Source organism: Acomys minous (assembly GCF_964271855.1).
Source record: "Acomys minous genome assembly, chromosome: 2".
NCBI classification, from domain to species: Eukaryota; Metazoa; Chordata; class Mammalia; order Rodentia; family Muridae; genus Acomys; species Acomys minous.
This window is the reverse complement of record NC_140484.1, coordinates 140659054-140675044: the sequence shown is the minus strand read 5'-3', so window position 1 is coordinate 140675044 and position 15991 is coordinate 140659054. Positions and strand designations below refer to the sequence as shown.

The window sequence follows — 15991 nt, the reverse complement described above, 5'->3', positions numbered from 1 at the left end:
ACCCGAGATCGCTTATTACTCAGATTCAAGAAAAGCGGGAAGCAAGGGGCAGGAGGCGTGGCTCAGCTGCTAAGAGCACTGGATTTGATTCCCAGTCGCATGGCACACACACAATGACAGAGGGGAGGGGGAGGGAGAGGGAGGGAAGGAAAAAGGGAGAGACAGAACTGAGGTAGTGACTATGTTCATTAACTCAGCTGTAGCCGTATTACAGTGCACACCCACATCAAACGTCACCCCTTGGGTATATGCAATTTCTATTTCTCAACTGTGTCTTAATGAAGCTGAAACAGACAACTCAACATACTGAGCTGGTGACCAGTGACAGTGGCCTTGGGAGAGCCTGCGGTTCCAGGCCCTGCATGCTCCCCAAGCCCAGGCCTAACTCCATCTGTGTTTTGCTCTAAACCACCAGGACTCTCCCTCTGCAGGACCAGTCCGAAGCCCTCCCACAATCATCCTGACGGGAGATGCCAGCTCACCTGAGGGAGAAACGGACAAAACCCTGACCGACAGGTACGCAGCCCCGGCTGATGAGCAATGCTTTGTGAGGATCGGATACCAAGGAGGTTACAAGGAATGGATATGCATGTAGAATCAATTGGGGAGGGGGTGGAGAAAGCCAAAGAAAATAGCTGCGTTTCTAGAAATGCTGTCTGCCTTCTCTGAATCACTCTATTGATGAAGATATTATCAAAGAGGGCTGGGACTATGGCTCAGTTGGCGGAGTGCTTCTTGTCAAAGTTGTATAAGGCCTTGGGTTTGATTCCCAGTGTCACCTAAATGGGGTACGATGGGGCACACCTGTAACGCCAGCACTCAGGTAGAAGCAGGAGGACCAGAAGGGCAGGGTCACCCTTGGTTACGTGAGGAGTTCAAATCCAGCCCGGGATACAAGAGGCCTTATCTCAAAAACAGAAATAAATATGATCAAGTAGTTTTTCAAAATGGTAAAGAGAACCTAGGATATTTTCCCTATTATCTGCTTTCCAAAAATGCCCTTGCTGTTGGATTTGGCCCTGTATATGCTGCTAGATTTTAAGAGAAGCCTAAGACATCACAGCAGGGAAAATTCCCCTAATATCCAGCCAGGTATGCATTCCTGCAGAAGCCTGGAAGGTGTGGGTCTTTGACTGCAGAATCCAGCCTTGGCCAATCAGGGTCCTCCCTGGAACAGCCCCTGTTTCCCTTACCACAGGTTCCTGCACTGATCTAGCTGTTGGCTGGGTATCACTTTTTAATAAAATTAAAAGATATTTCTTAGGGCTGGGGAATACAGGTCAGTGCTTGCCTAGCCAGTGCGGGGCCTGGCTTTGACAGGCAGTACCACACATGAGAGGGTAGTTCTCACAGGACAGAGTGAGTCTTCTTCATTCGTTCGTTAAGGGTAGAAGCAAAAGAGCAGAGTGGATACCAAGGAGGATATAAGAAATGAATATGCATGTATAGTCAGTGTGGGAGAGGGTGCAGAAAGCCAAGGAGAGTGTTAAGTCGGGCATAAGACAGCGTCACAGGGCTGCAGAGTCGGCTCAGTAGTCACGAACACACGCTGCTCTTGCAGAGGACTTGAGTTTGGCTCTCATTACCCAAACAGGTGAACTCCAGTGCTTGTAGAATCTGATGCCTCTGGCCTCCACACACATCTGCACACACATGCACACGCTCACACACACACACACACATACACACACACACACACACACACACACACACACACACACGCATGCATAATTAAAAGCCAATCTTTAAAAAGAGCTCCATGTTCTGCAGGGCAGTGAAACTGTGTTTTTATCGTCTCTCTCAAAAATAAGTTATCCATGTCTCTAGCGGACCCCATGTATGTCTTATAAGGTTCCCACAAAATAGCTCTAGGGTAAAGTCTCGGTCCTCACAGAGAGTAAACACTGTAGTAAGCTTTGTCATCCTTTGAGAATGGGCCAGGATAGTTTGCGTGAGCAATGGAATGGCATAGAGACTTGTTGAGTCAATGGTGCTCCCAGGGGCTTTGATGTGGGTGCAGCCTAGGAATTCATCCATCTAACATGCTCCCAAGGTGACAGCCAGAGGACCTCAGTGTGCGCCCACAGAGGATGTCCTGGGTGACACAGAGACTGCACAGCACCTCATTTGTCCATCTCTGAGTAGATTTCTAACAGGATGACCATGTTCTGTCTTTCAGAGCTCCTAGCCCCCACCGGAGGCTTTCCCACCGACACCTGAAGGTCTCTACTGCCTCGCTGACCTCTGTGGGTAAGGGCTGGCTCAAATGAGGAGATGCTTGAGTAGCAAGCATTGCTGCTTAGGGATGAGCTTAGTCGGACTCAGGCCCTTTCCTCCCCCCCCCCCCCCCCCGCCCCCAGGCCGAAGGGTAGAGGAGATCACCCACTGTGCTTGAGTCCAGAAGAAACGACATCTCGTGTCAGGGTCAAAATAAAGAGTAAGATGAAGTCAGAGCAGACGGAAACGTGATGCTTGGTGATCAGCTGAGTGACACTCAGCACCGGGCTCAAGGGGCAGAGCCCTGGCGGCTGTCCTGGGCAGGTGTACATCCAGGTGGGAGTGTGCCCATGCACGCACATGTGGCGGCCGTGGTCCTCTGCTGGCTCCATGGGTTTTCACACCTTGGTCGGGCCATTGAAGGATAGAGATTATAGACTTGGCCTTTGTATTCAGTGTTGATTACACTCTGTAAGGGGGTTGGGAAGCAAGCAAATAGAGTGGATAAAGGTCTTCATGAGAGGACTAAAGGATCCAAGGTAAGAAGGGGCCAGCTTCTTTCCAGGGAAGAGGAAAGATGTGTAGACATTCCAGGGAGATGTGGTGTTTGAGCGCCCCTTAAATAGAGGGAGGGATGGCATTTTAGATGGAAAAAGACATAGTGGAAATCAGGAATCACCTGGAGTACAGTAGCAACCAAATGCCTCACCGTGTGTATATGTCATGACCGCTGAAAACTATGGAGCCACACTTCATATTAGCTCGCTCCAAAATAATAAAATTCTCCTCCACCCTCCCCTCCTCCTGCCCCCTCCTCCTTGTCATCGTCCTCCTTCACTGTCTCCTCCCCCTTCAGGGTGTGCGGCCTCAGGCGCTGCTGGCTTCAGGCACTTAATTTGGTTGTTAGTTACCTGTGCCATTCCATATCTCATCTCCTTTCATGTGTGAGCTTTCTTCATGGGCAGACTTTCAGTCATGGAAACAGATGGCTTGCCTCCCCAAGCTCCCATTTCGTCTGGGAAGTTCGCTTCCCCCTGAGCTCCCAAGGCTGCTTCTCACTAGCCTTACATGGTCATCCCTATCTGATCTCTGTGCCTCCCTAGATGGCATCGCTCGACTGGCCGAAGCTGGTTGGAAACCCATTTCCACTAAGCCTTGGTTCCTGAGGCAGAGTTGTGAGTGGGGATGGCCACTCACTCCTCCTGAGCCATTTAGAGGCAATTCAGAGGCTTGCTTTACTAACAACGAGGAGCTACTTCTGGAAGAGATGAATGGAGGTGTGTGTGTGTGTGTGTGTGTGTGTGTGTGTGTGTGTGTGTGTGTGCGCGTGTGTGTGTGCGCGCGCGTGCAGAGTGGAGCTCACCACAGAAGGGCTGGAATTGGGAACAAGATCCTGGAAGGAGGATGTAAGGCTAGAAAGATTGGTGCCTAGTTTCGACGTAACACTGAGAACTCTACGTAGTTTTTACTGGATGGGCAGGAAAATGGCATGGTCAGATGTGGCTGCTAGAAAGGTCACTTGAGGGCCGGGCATGGTGGCACATGCTTTTAATCCCAGCATTTGGGAGGCAGAGGCAGGAGGATCGCTGTGAGTTTGAGGCCAGCCTGGTCTACAAAGTGAGTCCAGGACAGTCAAGGCTACACAGAGAAACCCTGTCTCAAAAAAACAAAAACAAAAACAAAACAAAAAACAAACACACACACACACAAACCCAAACAAACGAACAAAACTCAAAAAACAAACAAACAAAAAACCCAAAACAACAACAACAACAACAAAGAAAGGTCTCTCTGTAGGCAATAGACCATGGGACAGAGAGATTGGCTTGAAAGCAGGGGCTTTTCAGTGGGGCTAATGTAATTATCCTGTTTATGAGCAGGAATAAAAATGGGGACAGGTCCTAGGGACATGGAAACTAAAGAAGAAGGAGGTGCCTGGAGTGCCCATTATTTCCTGAGCATCTGGCAGGGACACAGTGCCATCCACTCAGCTCATCCAGGGCACCTGGACAGGGGGCACTTTGGGGGAAGGATGAGCAGGAGAAAGAAAGGGAAAGGTGGCCATGGGAGTGCAGCTGGGGTTTCAGATGTCTCTGAGTTGTGTCCCTAGCTACACACTGACTAACTTGTAAAATAACAGACCAGAAGAAGGAAAACCCCGGGAAAGAGCATGAGCCAGGCTCCCGGATAGCCTTTAAAGCCGAGCTAGGACAGTTCTGGGAACTGTCCGTGAACCCTCCTGACAGGCTACAAGCCAGCGGCGCCTACCGAAGAAGTCACTGGTGGCCCCATGTCCCCCACCCTGACATCGGCATACGGCTGAATCCTGAAGCGGCTCTCACTGGGAGCTCACTCTCTCTGTAGATCCCACGGGGCATGTCATTGACCTGGTAAATGACCAGCTGCCAGATATCAGCATTTCAGAAGAAGACAAGAAGAAAAACCTGGCGCTTCTGGAAGAAGCCAAGTCGGTGAGTGAGCGATTCCTGACCCGGCGCGGGAGGAAATCGAGGAGCAGCCCTGGAGACTCCCAGTCAGGTAGGGCAGGACCAGCAGCAGGGCAGGTAGCTTCCCTGAGCCTCTTTGAGGCTGGACTGAGGGGAAGGAGGGGAGCACCAGGCTCCAGCTGCAGGGGAACCTTGTTTCTGGGAGGGATGGCCCGTTCCTTTGGCTGCCAGGTTCTAAAGGCCTAAGCCTTACAGAGATGACCCCTCCAGAGATGACCCCTCCAGAGATGACCCCTCCAGAGATGACCCCTCCAGGAGCCATTGTGCTTTCTTTCCAGAGTTCTGAAAAACCTACCTAACTCTACTCATGAGAACTCTCCTGTGTTTTGCTTTTGGGCCCATGTGTGACGAGCTGGGACTTCCCCATGTGGGGACAAATGCCATTCTACATGATGCCAGCGTTGGTAACTTGGTCTCAGCAACTCTCCTTAGCTCTAATGCAGAGAAACCCAGTGAAATGCCAAGAATGCATAAGACCCTTGCACGGCCCTGGAGGAGAGACAGGGCTCCTCTGCTAACCTGTGCTGGGGTCCCTCTTCTTCCTGAGTGCAAAGATGAATCAGGTTTTAGACAAGTCCAAATGGCCTTGGAGGACAAGGAGAGTGCTTGAAAGCAAAGTGGTCCTTTGGCATCTGGGCAGTGCAGCCTTGCTTGCTTTTTCTGTCAAGCAATGCCAGGTCCTCAGTTTCTGGAAAGTTCTCTGAGGTCAGGACCAGCAGCCTAAGGAATGTGACCTCATATACTGGAAGTTACCCGAGGACCCCTTGCTGGGCTGGCTGTAGCAGAAGTTGGGTTGTACCAGGAGCCTCATATGGTGGTCCAGAGTCAGCCTTGACAAGGCAGTCTGGGTTCCCAGGGGTGAAATCTCCCTGAGAGAACGATCTGTTTGGTGACAGAAATCCAAGCCCTTCATGAATGCCAGTCAGTTGATGTTTGTTTCCACAGCTGTTTCCTCGAACCACAGCCTTGGAGCATCTCCTGCACCCTCTAGAAGCTCTTCGCTCACCATCTCCACAGCGGCAGGTGAGGCTGACCCCTTGCCACACACACACACACACCCAGGGGGCAGGTGTACAGGCTTTGAGGGCAGGGACTTGTATGACAGGCAGGAAGAGACAAGCTGAGTGAGGAAAGGGCCAAGGTCACCGGAAGGGGGCTAAGTGGCTGCTCTTTGCTCAGAGAGAAGTCGTCACAGCTTATTTTGAATCCTCTTGTTTGGACCACTGTGAGTTCTGTTTGTTCTTGTAGCACTAGGGTTTGAACTTTGGTCTTCACACATGCTAGGTAAGCACCTGTCCACTGAGCTACATCTCCAAGCCCAGCATGCATTTTACTCTCTTCCTTTCTGGGCTGTGTCCAGAGCCACACCCTCAGGCAGTGGAGTACCTACCATGGTGGGCAGCCTGCCCCTGCCGGTGCTGGAAGACAAGCCTAGGATTCTACATTCACAGATGCATCCCAATGATCAGACCTCAGGGTCCCTCCATGACTCAGTTTCCTTATTTGGTTTCTATGGCGATTCCATGCTGGCATGTGAGCAACAACAGTGTTGGGTTTTTTTGTTTGTTGTTTTTGTTTTTGTTTTTTTGGCTGCTAGACCTTACAGCTGATGGCTCAAAAAGGTGTGGTGTTTTTGTTAAAGTGACAAGCACGGCACTAGGTGATGCGTATAACTTACTTGCTCTGACCTGTTATAGGTTTCGACACATGCAGTGACCCACAGTCCTCTCTGCTGGGAGCGTTGCCACAGGTAACAGCATACCTGCGTGCCATTTCTATGCCAGTGGAACTCTTGTCCCTAACATTCCTGGACCCTCTGTAGCCCCTGAATGAGGAAGGCAGAGGGGACATCTACACCCTGCTATGCTAAGCTTCAGGAGGGGGCAGGCCTGTTCCTACTGCTACTGACCTGTGTTTTCTTCCTCAGCAAAAGGGGCATGAGGCCGACGTCTCCTCACCTTGCCTTGGAGAGCCTGTGAGTTTGTGCTTTGCTCACTTTGCAATAATTCAAATGTGGGGAATGTGGTCTCAGAAGCCTAGGCTGGACCCTGGGCAGCCTACAGATGCATGGACCTGCATGTGAGTGGAGGGTGGGTGCTGGAGCAAGAAGACTCCACTGTCGGGAAGTCTGAGAGGAAAAGAGGTAAGGCAGGTCTCAGGAGGGTTTCTGCACCCCCAAATCCAGCCAGTCATATACAACAGTGGCCCCCTCAGTTCCAGAGAAGTTGCTGGAAAGCTCGGACTCTACGTCATTTGCATACATGAATGTATCATGCCTCATTTGCATATGCATAAATGGCTCATGCCCCTTTTGCATATACATAAATGGGCTCCTTCTCAAGGTCTGAGTCTCCTCGACCTACCTTCAGGGTCCCAACTCTACCTTGTCTCTTTCAGAATGTGCCCAAAGGGCTAGCTGACCGGAAACAGAATGACCAGAGGAAAGTGTCTCAAGGCAGACTGGCTCCTCGCTCTCCAACGGTGGAGAAATCCAAAGAACTTAGAGTAGAACAAAAAGAAAACTTTGATCCCCTCCAGCACTCGGAGGCCACGCCCATGGCTCAGGCTTCCGGAGCAAGTATCAGTGGGAAAATGGCACTGAACAGCCCTCAGCCCGGCCCTGTTGAGATGGAGCTGGGGAGGCAACTCCCGAAGACAGCCAGGGAAGGCAACTCTCTGCCCAGAGGCACAGTCCAGGGCTCAGGAGGAACGGTCAGCCCGCATTCCCAGGGACAGAGCTCTGCTGGAGAGTCTGTGGGGCCCAAGGCTGGCTCTAAAGCTGAGCTGCGGTCCCCTGTGTCCCGCTCCCCCCTGATCCGGGGGGTCTCCTGGGACAGCAGCCCTGAAGAGCCTGGTCCCTTGCTGCAGAAGGTGCTCGCCAAGCTGCCTCTGGCAGAGGAAGAGAAGCGGTTTCCAGGCAAAGCCAAGCCAGCGAAGCCAGCTGGGCTCAAAGACTTCCAGATACAAGTACAGCCCGTGCGCATGCAGAAGCTGACCAAGCTCAGAGAGGTGGGTTCCTGCCCCGCTGCGGTGTGCGCATGGGGGGGGGGTCTGAACCCCAGGCGTTTGTGCTCAGGCTAGGCCCTGGGACAGGACAGCTCTGACCTCAAGGAGTCCCAAACTTCTTGACCCTGAGAAGCCAGTCCTGTCAGTGTCACATCTCCATAGCTCCAGCTTCAGGTGCCTTTAGCCACTGTAATATATAGAAGTCAGCCTGAGATACAGTGGTCAGACTTAGCCACACTTCAGGAGAAGCTGGCCTCATGGACTCCTTATCCTGCTCTGTCTTCCTCCTCCAGCTAGAACTGATGAGAAGATCCTCTGATGGAGTATTCAGTCACACCTCGAGTTGGGCAAGACCGAGATAGTGTCATTTTTCTTTTTTTTTTCTTTTTTTAATATTTATTTATTTATTATGTATGCAGTATTCTGCCAGAAGGAGGCACCAGATCACATTATAGATGGTTGTGAGCCACCATGTGGTTATCGGGAATTGAACTCAAGACTTCTGGAAGAGCAGACCATGCTCTTAACCACTGAGCCATCTCTCCAGCCCTGCTTTTCTTTTGTAATGACACTTATCCACCTTTTTGATACTTGTTAACCAAGGGCCTTAGAACCAAGTACCACTCTGACAATGGCCATAAGGGGCTGCTCCTCCATAGTGAATTCCTTCCAGTATCCATGGTGTCCCCAACATTCATTGGCCATCAAACTAGGAACAGTGGTCAGCCAAGGGGCTGCCCTGCTATCCAGGTGTGGAGGGGAAAAGACGAGACCAGAGAGTAAAAGAGAGGACTTAAGTGGACACAAAGGTCCCGATCCAGTCCCTTCTCTCAGGTGGGCAATCTGAATGCAGGTCAAGGAGAATGGGAGCCTATAGATTAGGGCCGGGAGTAGGACAAAGTCCCCTGGCTCTTCCATTGAGGGAGTAAGGGTGAGGAAGGAAGTGAGGACCGGAACACTCCGGCTCAAATCAGAGTGTCTACCCTTGCAAGGACACCTTGTAACAGGCCCCTCTACTGTTGAGAGAGTCTCAGTGAGAAAGAGCTCTCAGTTGGCAGAGTGTTTGACCAGCGTGCACAAAGCCCTGGCTTCTCAGAGTCACATAAAACCATGGGTGGTAGCTCAGACTCGTAATCCCAGTACCTGAGAGGGAGAGGCAGGAGGATGTCATGTTCAGCTCTATAGTAAAATCGAAGCCAGTCAGAGATAGATGGAGATAAATGATAGATAGATAGATAGATGATAAATAAATGATAGATGATGATGATACATAGATAGATAGATGATACATAGATGATAGATAAGAAAGATAATAAATAGATAGATGATGATAGATAGATAGATAGAAATATAGATAGATAGATAGATAGATAGATAGATAAAAATATAATGTTCTGGGGTAGAGCTTAGGAAAATGAACAATTCACACAGAATTCCTGTCCTCCAGTCCAGAGTCCAGGGTACCTGGAGGCTTAAAACAAGGCCAGGCAGAGCCTTCTACTGTGGGCCACATCCCATATCTGTGGGGATTCACCTTCAAGGACTTCAAAGGCTAGGGGAGTAAGCCACTCTCTCAGACCTCCCCACATCCAGCAGAGGACACTGCAGAGAACCTGGAAGCTCATATCACCAGCTGCTCTGGCACCTGAGACCTGCTCTGCACCCGGTCCAGTGTGCTGACAGCGGAGGGACTGTGGATCCCTGGCTTGCAAGGGTTCTGTTTGGATCCTGAGCTCTGTTGGCCTTTCTTTCCTTCTACCCAGAGGCCAGTCACTCAAGTGGCTTCTGTCACCTGGGAGGCTGAGAACCCTTGGATGGCACCAGGGGGCAGGAGAGAACCCAGGCATCCCACTAGAGGGCCCTAGTCTGACGCAGATTGGCTGGGAGCCTGCTGAGTCCTCACCAACACCCTCAACCTAGCTCTGTCTGCTCAGTCCCCAAGAAGCAACTCTTGGGGGCTGTATTTGTCTGGAGATGCCACAAAGGTCATTGAGGAAGGACTGTCACTTACATGGAAGGGCAGGGCAGGAAGCTGCAGCCAGCAGTGAGACCAACAAGAATTGCTCCTGGAAGCAGCTGCATGCATATCCAGGGGACTTTACTGTCCCCAAAGTCCTTAGTTCCTAAAGACTAGACAACCCTTAGACACTTCCCTACAGTAAGGCGCCAGGCAGTTCACTTCCCCTGAGGCCCAGGATTTTTTTTTTTTTAACAAGCAATTCACATAGGAGGTAGCTCTTCATCTAGTGAGTGTGGCACAAATGGTGGGATTTCAGGCCCTTTTATAGGCCGGGAGAGGACCTTGTGCCCCTCTGGCCTCACTATATCTCATGCTATGCAAATTCATCCACCCTGGCCACTGTCCTGGGGAACCTCTCTAAGGCCGAGTGGTAACAGAGGCACTAGGGGAACAAAGAGAAGAGTCTAGCCCGGTGTTGTCATCTGAGCTGTGTCCTTTCTTCCTCCCACCCAAGGAACACATCCTGATGAGAAACCAGAACCTGGTGGGGTTCAAACTTCCTGAACTGAGTGAGGCTGCAGAGCAGGACAAAGGTAGGCTGCTGGGGCCCGTTTGCCCTTCCCGGGGTCGGTCAGTCTGCTGGTGTCAAGCACGGTCTGTGTGCGAACACTACATTTCCCGTCAGTATTTGTGCGTGAGTGAGCAGATTGTATAGTCCACTGAGGCAGGGCATGCCCAAGTCTGTCTCTTTCCTGCCACCCCTGCCTATCCCTTTTAGTGACAGTGGGTCTGGAAGGTGCCCCACGCCTGAACTCTTCACACTGCCTTTCTCCTCACACTCAGGAAGCCACCCAAATAGATCGGTTCCTCTTTTCAAGACACCAGAGCTCTCTCTTTCTAATCTGCTGTCACCACAAAGTCCATAACCCAGCTCTGCCCTGCTGGGTGGTTGCGTATCCCTTCCTCCAAGCCTTTTGCTTCCTACCACCCTACACCCTCTACCACACGTCTCTGAAAATGAGGACAGAGGCTGGACCCTCCCTATTCCTGCCTTAGTCTGCTCTTTCCCGAGTTCGCTGGTGCCCCAGTGTGAGCCATGGTGTTCACCCTGGCTCTGCTATGAGTGAACAAGCTCCAAGGCATCCCCAGGCCTGGTCCTCACCCCCTACCTTGTAATACAGGGCTGTCATAGTTGCCTTGAACGTTATCAAGAAGACCACATGAATTAAACTGTATTTATAAGGTGCCCAGAACAGCACCAGGTACACAGAGAGTGTTGTCTAGGCGTCAGCCATCAACATCCCTAGAGCGGAGGCCTCAAGAGCCAGCATCTCTCTCTGGGGGTATGTCTATGTGTGCACACATGTGTCTATATATACATCATAAGGTACATGCTTACACTTACAAAGGTGCCTGGCACTATTAGGCCCTGAATATGTACTTACGAATGAACAAGTGGGTGACGACATAAAGAGTTACCAAGATAGTTGCATAAAAGCAACCTATAACCAGAATGCTTCGTAATGGCTAAAGAAGAATGAATGTGTTCAGAGGGGTGCTTCTAGAAGGCAGGCTCTCTGTCCTTCCCTCTTCCCCAGGCCTCTTCCTTGGGGACACTCACCCCTTTGTCTCTATGCTTTGCATAAGCTCTGTTGAGTCATTGCACATGCCTCTTTAAGCAGAGGATAAGGTAAGCAAGCCTGCTTCACTCCCACCCCATCCCTTTCCTTATCTAAGTTGTGTTTATGTCTATCTCTTGTCTTTTGTTGGTGTTTACTAATTTGTTAAGTGGTGGCATGTACAGTTGTATATAACATATATATGGCAATAACTTTACTATTTCAGTCATGTCCACCATGTGGTTCCGGGCCCTTGAGCCTAGTTTTGCTCAGTCGCGCAGCGGTCACCACCGTCCACCCACAGAACCTTTTCATCTTCCTCAGCTGCAACTCCACACCCACAAGACTCCAGATGCCCATCTGCCTCCCTTGCCCTCACAACCACCATTCCATTTCCTGTGCCTGGGGATTGCGCCTTCTCGAGGCCCCTCACGTAAACAGAGCCGTGCAATATTTTACCCTACTCCTTTCAATGTCATCGCAACAAATTCTCTCTGGCACTTTGCAGGCTCTAAGTCATTTGCAACTCAGACTTAATCTTCTCCCAGGAAACTAAGAGGCAGGAATTTTTGCACTCATCTTACTGTTAGGGAAACTGAGGCCCAAAGAGCTGCTGACTCCATCACATGGGGATGCCATCCCAGGAGCAATTCTGAGACATGTTTTAGCTTCATTCTATTTTAGATAAACTAATCTAGAGGAGGCCAGCTTATGGGGAGTAGGACAGTGAGTGCAACCTTTCTCCTGTGGGCGCCAGTGCACCCCAGGCTTTACAGAGCACTTCTGGAAAGGCACAGTCCCCTCTCGCATTGTCCATGGCTAGTGCCAGTCATTGTACGAATTATCACATGGAGTTATTCTGGGTGTCACTGGGGAGTGAAGATTCTGGGCTAAAATACAATGACTATCACCTTCTCAGTTGACAAGGCTCCCAGAGGCAAAATCTCCAGAACACCTTTTAAAAGGATGGAATTTTTCTTTTTTAATAGCCATCTTGAGCTAAGTATGGTGGCTCATGCCTTTAATCCCAGCATTCTGGAGACAGAGGCAAGAGGCTGTGTGAGTTCAAAGCCAGCCTTATCTACATGGTGAGTTCTAGGATAGCCAGGGTGATGTAGCAAGATCCTGTCTCAAAAAGCCAAGACAAACAAATAAAATACTTTGGAGCTAAAGAGAAGGCTCAGGGGTAAGAGTGCTTGCTGTGCAAGCATGAGGATCTGAGTTCGAATCCCCAGCACCCGAATAAAAATCCAGTTGTGGCCATTATGCATGTCTTTAATACCAGAGCTATGAGGGATGGAGACAGGAGGACTGACATGTTCCGCTAGATGCCAACCTACCTCAGATACCTCAAGGCAAAGAGCGACAGAGCAAAAGCACCCAGCATCTCCCTCTGCCCTCTGTACAAACACATACACACAAACACACACACATGTGGGTATAAAACACATACATCTATACATACACACAAAGTATTAACCGTATTTAGAGGTATGCTTTTAATGTATACTTCTTCACTTTTACTTTTTATTGAAACACTAGAAAAACCTCTAAGATTTTATATACACGAGGCTGCAGAGATGGCTCAGCAGTTAAGAAGCACTTGCTGCCTTCGCAGAGGATGTGGGTTTGCTTCCCAGCACCCACACGGCAGTTCATAACTGTCTGTCATTCTGGTTCCAGGGAGCCAACACCCTCAACCAGGCTCCTCCAGCACCAGGCACCCATATGGTGCGCACACATGCAAATCACTCATACACATAAAAATAACAAATCTTTTTAAAAAGCCTTTATACATAGCTCCATCACAGTTTTATTTGTTCCAATATTTATACTTTTCCCTAAGTTAGTTTGGTGGTGTAGATGCAACTTCCTTTTAAAGGTTTGTTTTACTGAGTTATAACTAATTACATGTATTTAGATTTCATATTTATGGCTGAGTGGGTTCATATTTCCTTCTGTGTGACTATCTATCCCTAGTCAAAAAATATTTCAGATATTTATAGTTTTCCATCTGTTATAAACAGTTTTGTCTTTGTGATTGTGGGCTTTTTCTTTCTTCTTTCTTTTAAGTAATTCCCTTGGGATTCATTCTCAGACTTGAGAGTCTCTGGGTCAGAGTATAGAAATACTCGTCTCTTATCAAGTGTTCCAAGCATTTGTGTATGTTTTTCTTCTTAGCATGGTAATTTTTGTATGGTGCTTTCATTTGGTCTTTCTTAGACAGAGTATAATAGAGCAAGGAGCAGATGATCAGTAATAATGACAATTCTAGTCGGGTACCATGTCTGATCTTGGCTGTCAACTTAACTGAATCTGGAACCAACTAAAATGCAAGTGAGTAAGCAGCCTCCTCCATGGCTCTGCTCCAGTTCCTGCCTCCGGGTTCCTGCCTTGAGCCTCTGCCCTGGCTTCCCTTGATGATGGACTGTAAGCCAAATTAACCCTTGCCTCCTTCCCGTTACTTTTGGTCAGTGTTTCATCAGAGCACCAGAGGAGCAAATCAGAACAGCAGGCATGAGGGCACATGTCTGTAGTCATGGCAGGCATGAGGGCACATGTCTGTAGTCATGGCAGGCAGGAGAGCACATGTCTGTAGTCATGGCAGGCATGAGGGCACATGTCTGTAGTCATGGCAGGCATGAGGGCACATGTCTGTAGTCATGGCAGGCATGAGGGCACATGTCTGCAGTCATGGCAGGCATGAGAGCACATGTCTGCAGTCATGGGAGGCATGAGGGCACATGTCTGTAGTCATGGCAGGCATGAGGGCACATGTCTGTAGTCATGGCAGGCATGAGGGCACATGTCTGCAGTCATGGCAGGCATGAGGGCACATGTCTGCAGTCATGGCAGGCATGAGGGCACATGTCTGTAGTCATGGCAGGCATGAGGGCATATGTCTGTAGTCGTGGCAGGCATGAGGGCATATGTCTGTAGTCGTGGCAGGCATGAGGGCACATGTCTGTAGTCATGGCAGGCAGGAGGCTGAGACAGGAGGACTCCAAGTTGAGGCCAGCCTGGGCTTCATCATAGTGAGACTATATTTGAAAACAAGCAAACAGAAAAGATGACAGTTATAATGGGCTATTATTAGTGGTGTAAAATGACATCTTTTTTCTATTTCAGTTGATTTTCTAGCATGTTTAAACTTAAATTTTTCTCTTTGGTAGTAATTTCTTTGCTTTATATTGGTCCATTTGGGGCCTAGATTATTATTGGTTTTTTTTTTTTTTTTTTGCTGTTGCTAGTATTATATGTGAAGTGTGTATAACTGATATGAATGCTTTGTCTTAATATTTTCTCTCAATATTTACAATTATTTTATGTATATGGGTGTTTTGCCTGCATGTATACCTATGCACCATGTACATGCAGGGACCACAGAAACCAGAAAAGGGCATTGGATCTCCTGAAACTGGAGTAATGGGCAGCTGGCTGGAAACCAAACCTAGACCCTCTGCAGGAGCAGCAAGTGAGAAGCCAGGAGACAGGAGCTATTCACCAGGGGTGAATGGAGTTTTTTACATTCCCTGACGTCTGGATGCCTCCTTTGGATTTGATGTCTACACTGTCTTGTGCACTGGCATGCTGGATTCAAAAGGACTGTCCAAGTTTTATTTGCTTTGCAATATATGTGTGTGTGTATATATATATATATATAGTTTGCTAACTTTGCAGATACTCAGTTCTCAATCGTATGCATTTAGGTATTTCCTTTTTCTCTTCCAAAAGCATTTAATGCTCCTTGCACATGGCTCTTGTCACAGTCTGTGTAACCTTGTTTCACTTGTTCATTGGTAACCGAGACTCTTAGTTCACAAGCGTTTCTGACTGATCACTAGTAGTGGAGATGAACGTGGCCTGGTGTTGTATACTTCCTGCATCCTAAATATTGCTTTTAAATGGTAGAGTGCTGGATCCAGGGACTGGTAAAGTGACTGAAACTAGACTGTCTACTACATGCCAGATGCTGTGCTGAGTATTTGATCCTGTTAGTATCAGTGCTCACAACACCCATGAGAAGCAGCCTTACCATAGTCACGTGACATGCGAAGACCTTGAGGCTTATGGAAACCACAGTGAGTGTCTCTTAGCTGCAGCAGCAGGATCAGAACCCGGATGTGTCTAACTTCTGAGAGTTTTGACCACTTTGCAGAACATCTTTCTTTTTGAGTTTACAACTCAGCCTCCGGTTAGTTATTTTATCTGGTTCACCATCTTCTTAGTTGTCCTGCTTGTGGGAGGCCATGTGCATCTCTGCATCTGTATGTCCTTTACTACTTTGGTAACATCCTCTAACTTGATAGTAGTGATGAGGAGATCATTTGCCTTCTCTCTCTCTCTCTCTCTCTCTCTCTCTCTCTGTCTCTTCCCCCCTCCATTAATTAATTACTTTACTTTAAAGCTTGACTGCAGCCCCTTCCTTCCTCTCCTCCCAGTCCCACCCTCTCCTACACTTTCCCTCCCCTTCTCCTCAGAATAGGGGAGGCCTCACCACGGATACCCACCCACCCTGGCATGTCAAGCTTAGCAGTAGCGCTAAGCACATCCTTTTTCACTGAGGTCAGACAAGGCAGCCCAGCTAGGGAAAAGGGATCCAAAGGCAGGCAACAGAGTCAGAGTCAGCCCCTGATCCAGTTGTTAGGGGACCCACTGATGACCAAGCTGCACATCTGCTA

At 49.1% G+C, this 15991-nt stretch overlaps 1 protein-coding gene across 1 annotated transcript in view; it reads left to right on the top strand.

The window, feature by feature from the left end:
• The window catches only part of IRAG1 (inositol 1,4,5-triphosphate receptor associated 1), a 110089-nt gene that overhangs the window by 51120 nt on the left and 42978 nt on the right, over positions 1-15991 (top strand). Inside the window, 8 exon segments of the mRNA XM_084802297.1 lie at positions 416-516; positions 2180-2250; positions 4582-4755; positions 5670-5747; positions 6422-6474; positions 6652-6699; positions 7122-7733; positions 10205-10283. Coding sequence (XP_084658423.1) covers positions 416-516; positions 2180-2250; positions 4582-4755; positions 5670-5747; positions 6422-6474; positions 6652-6699; positions 7122-7733; positions 10205-10283 — 1216 coding nt within the window.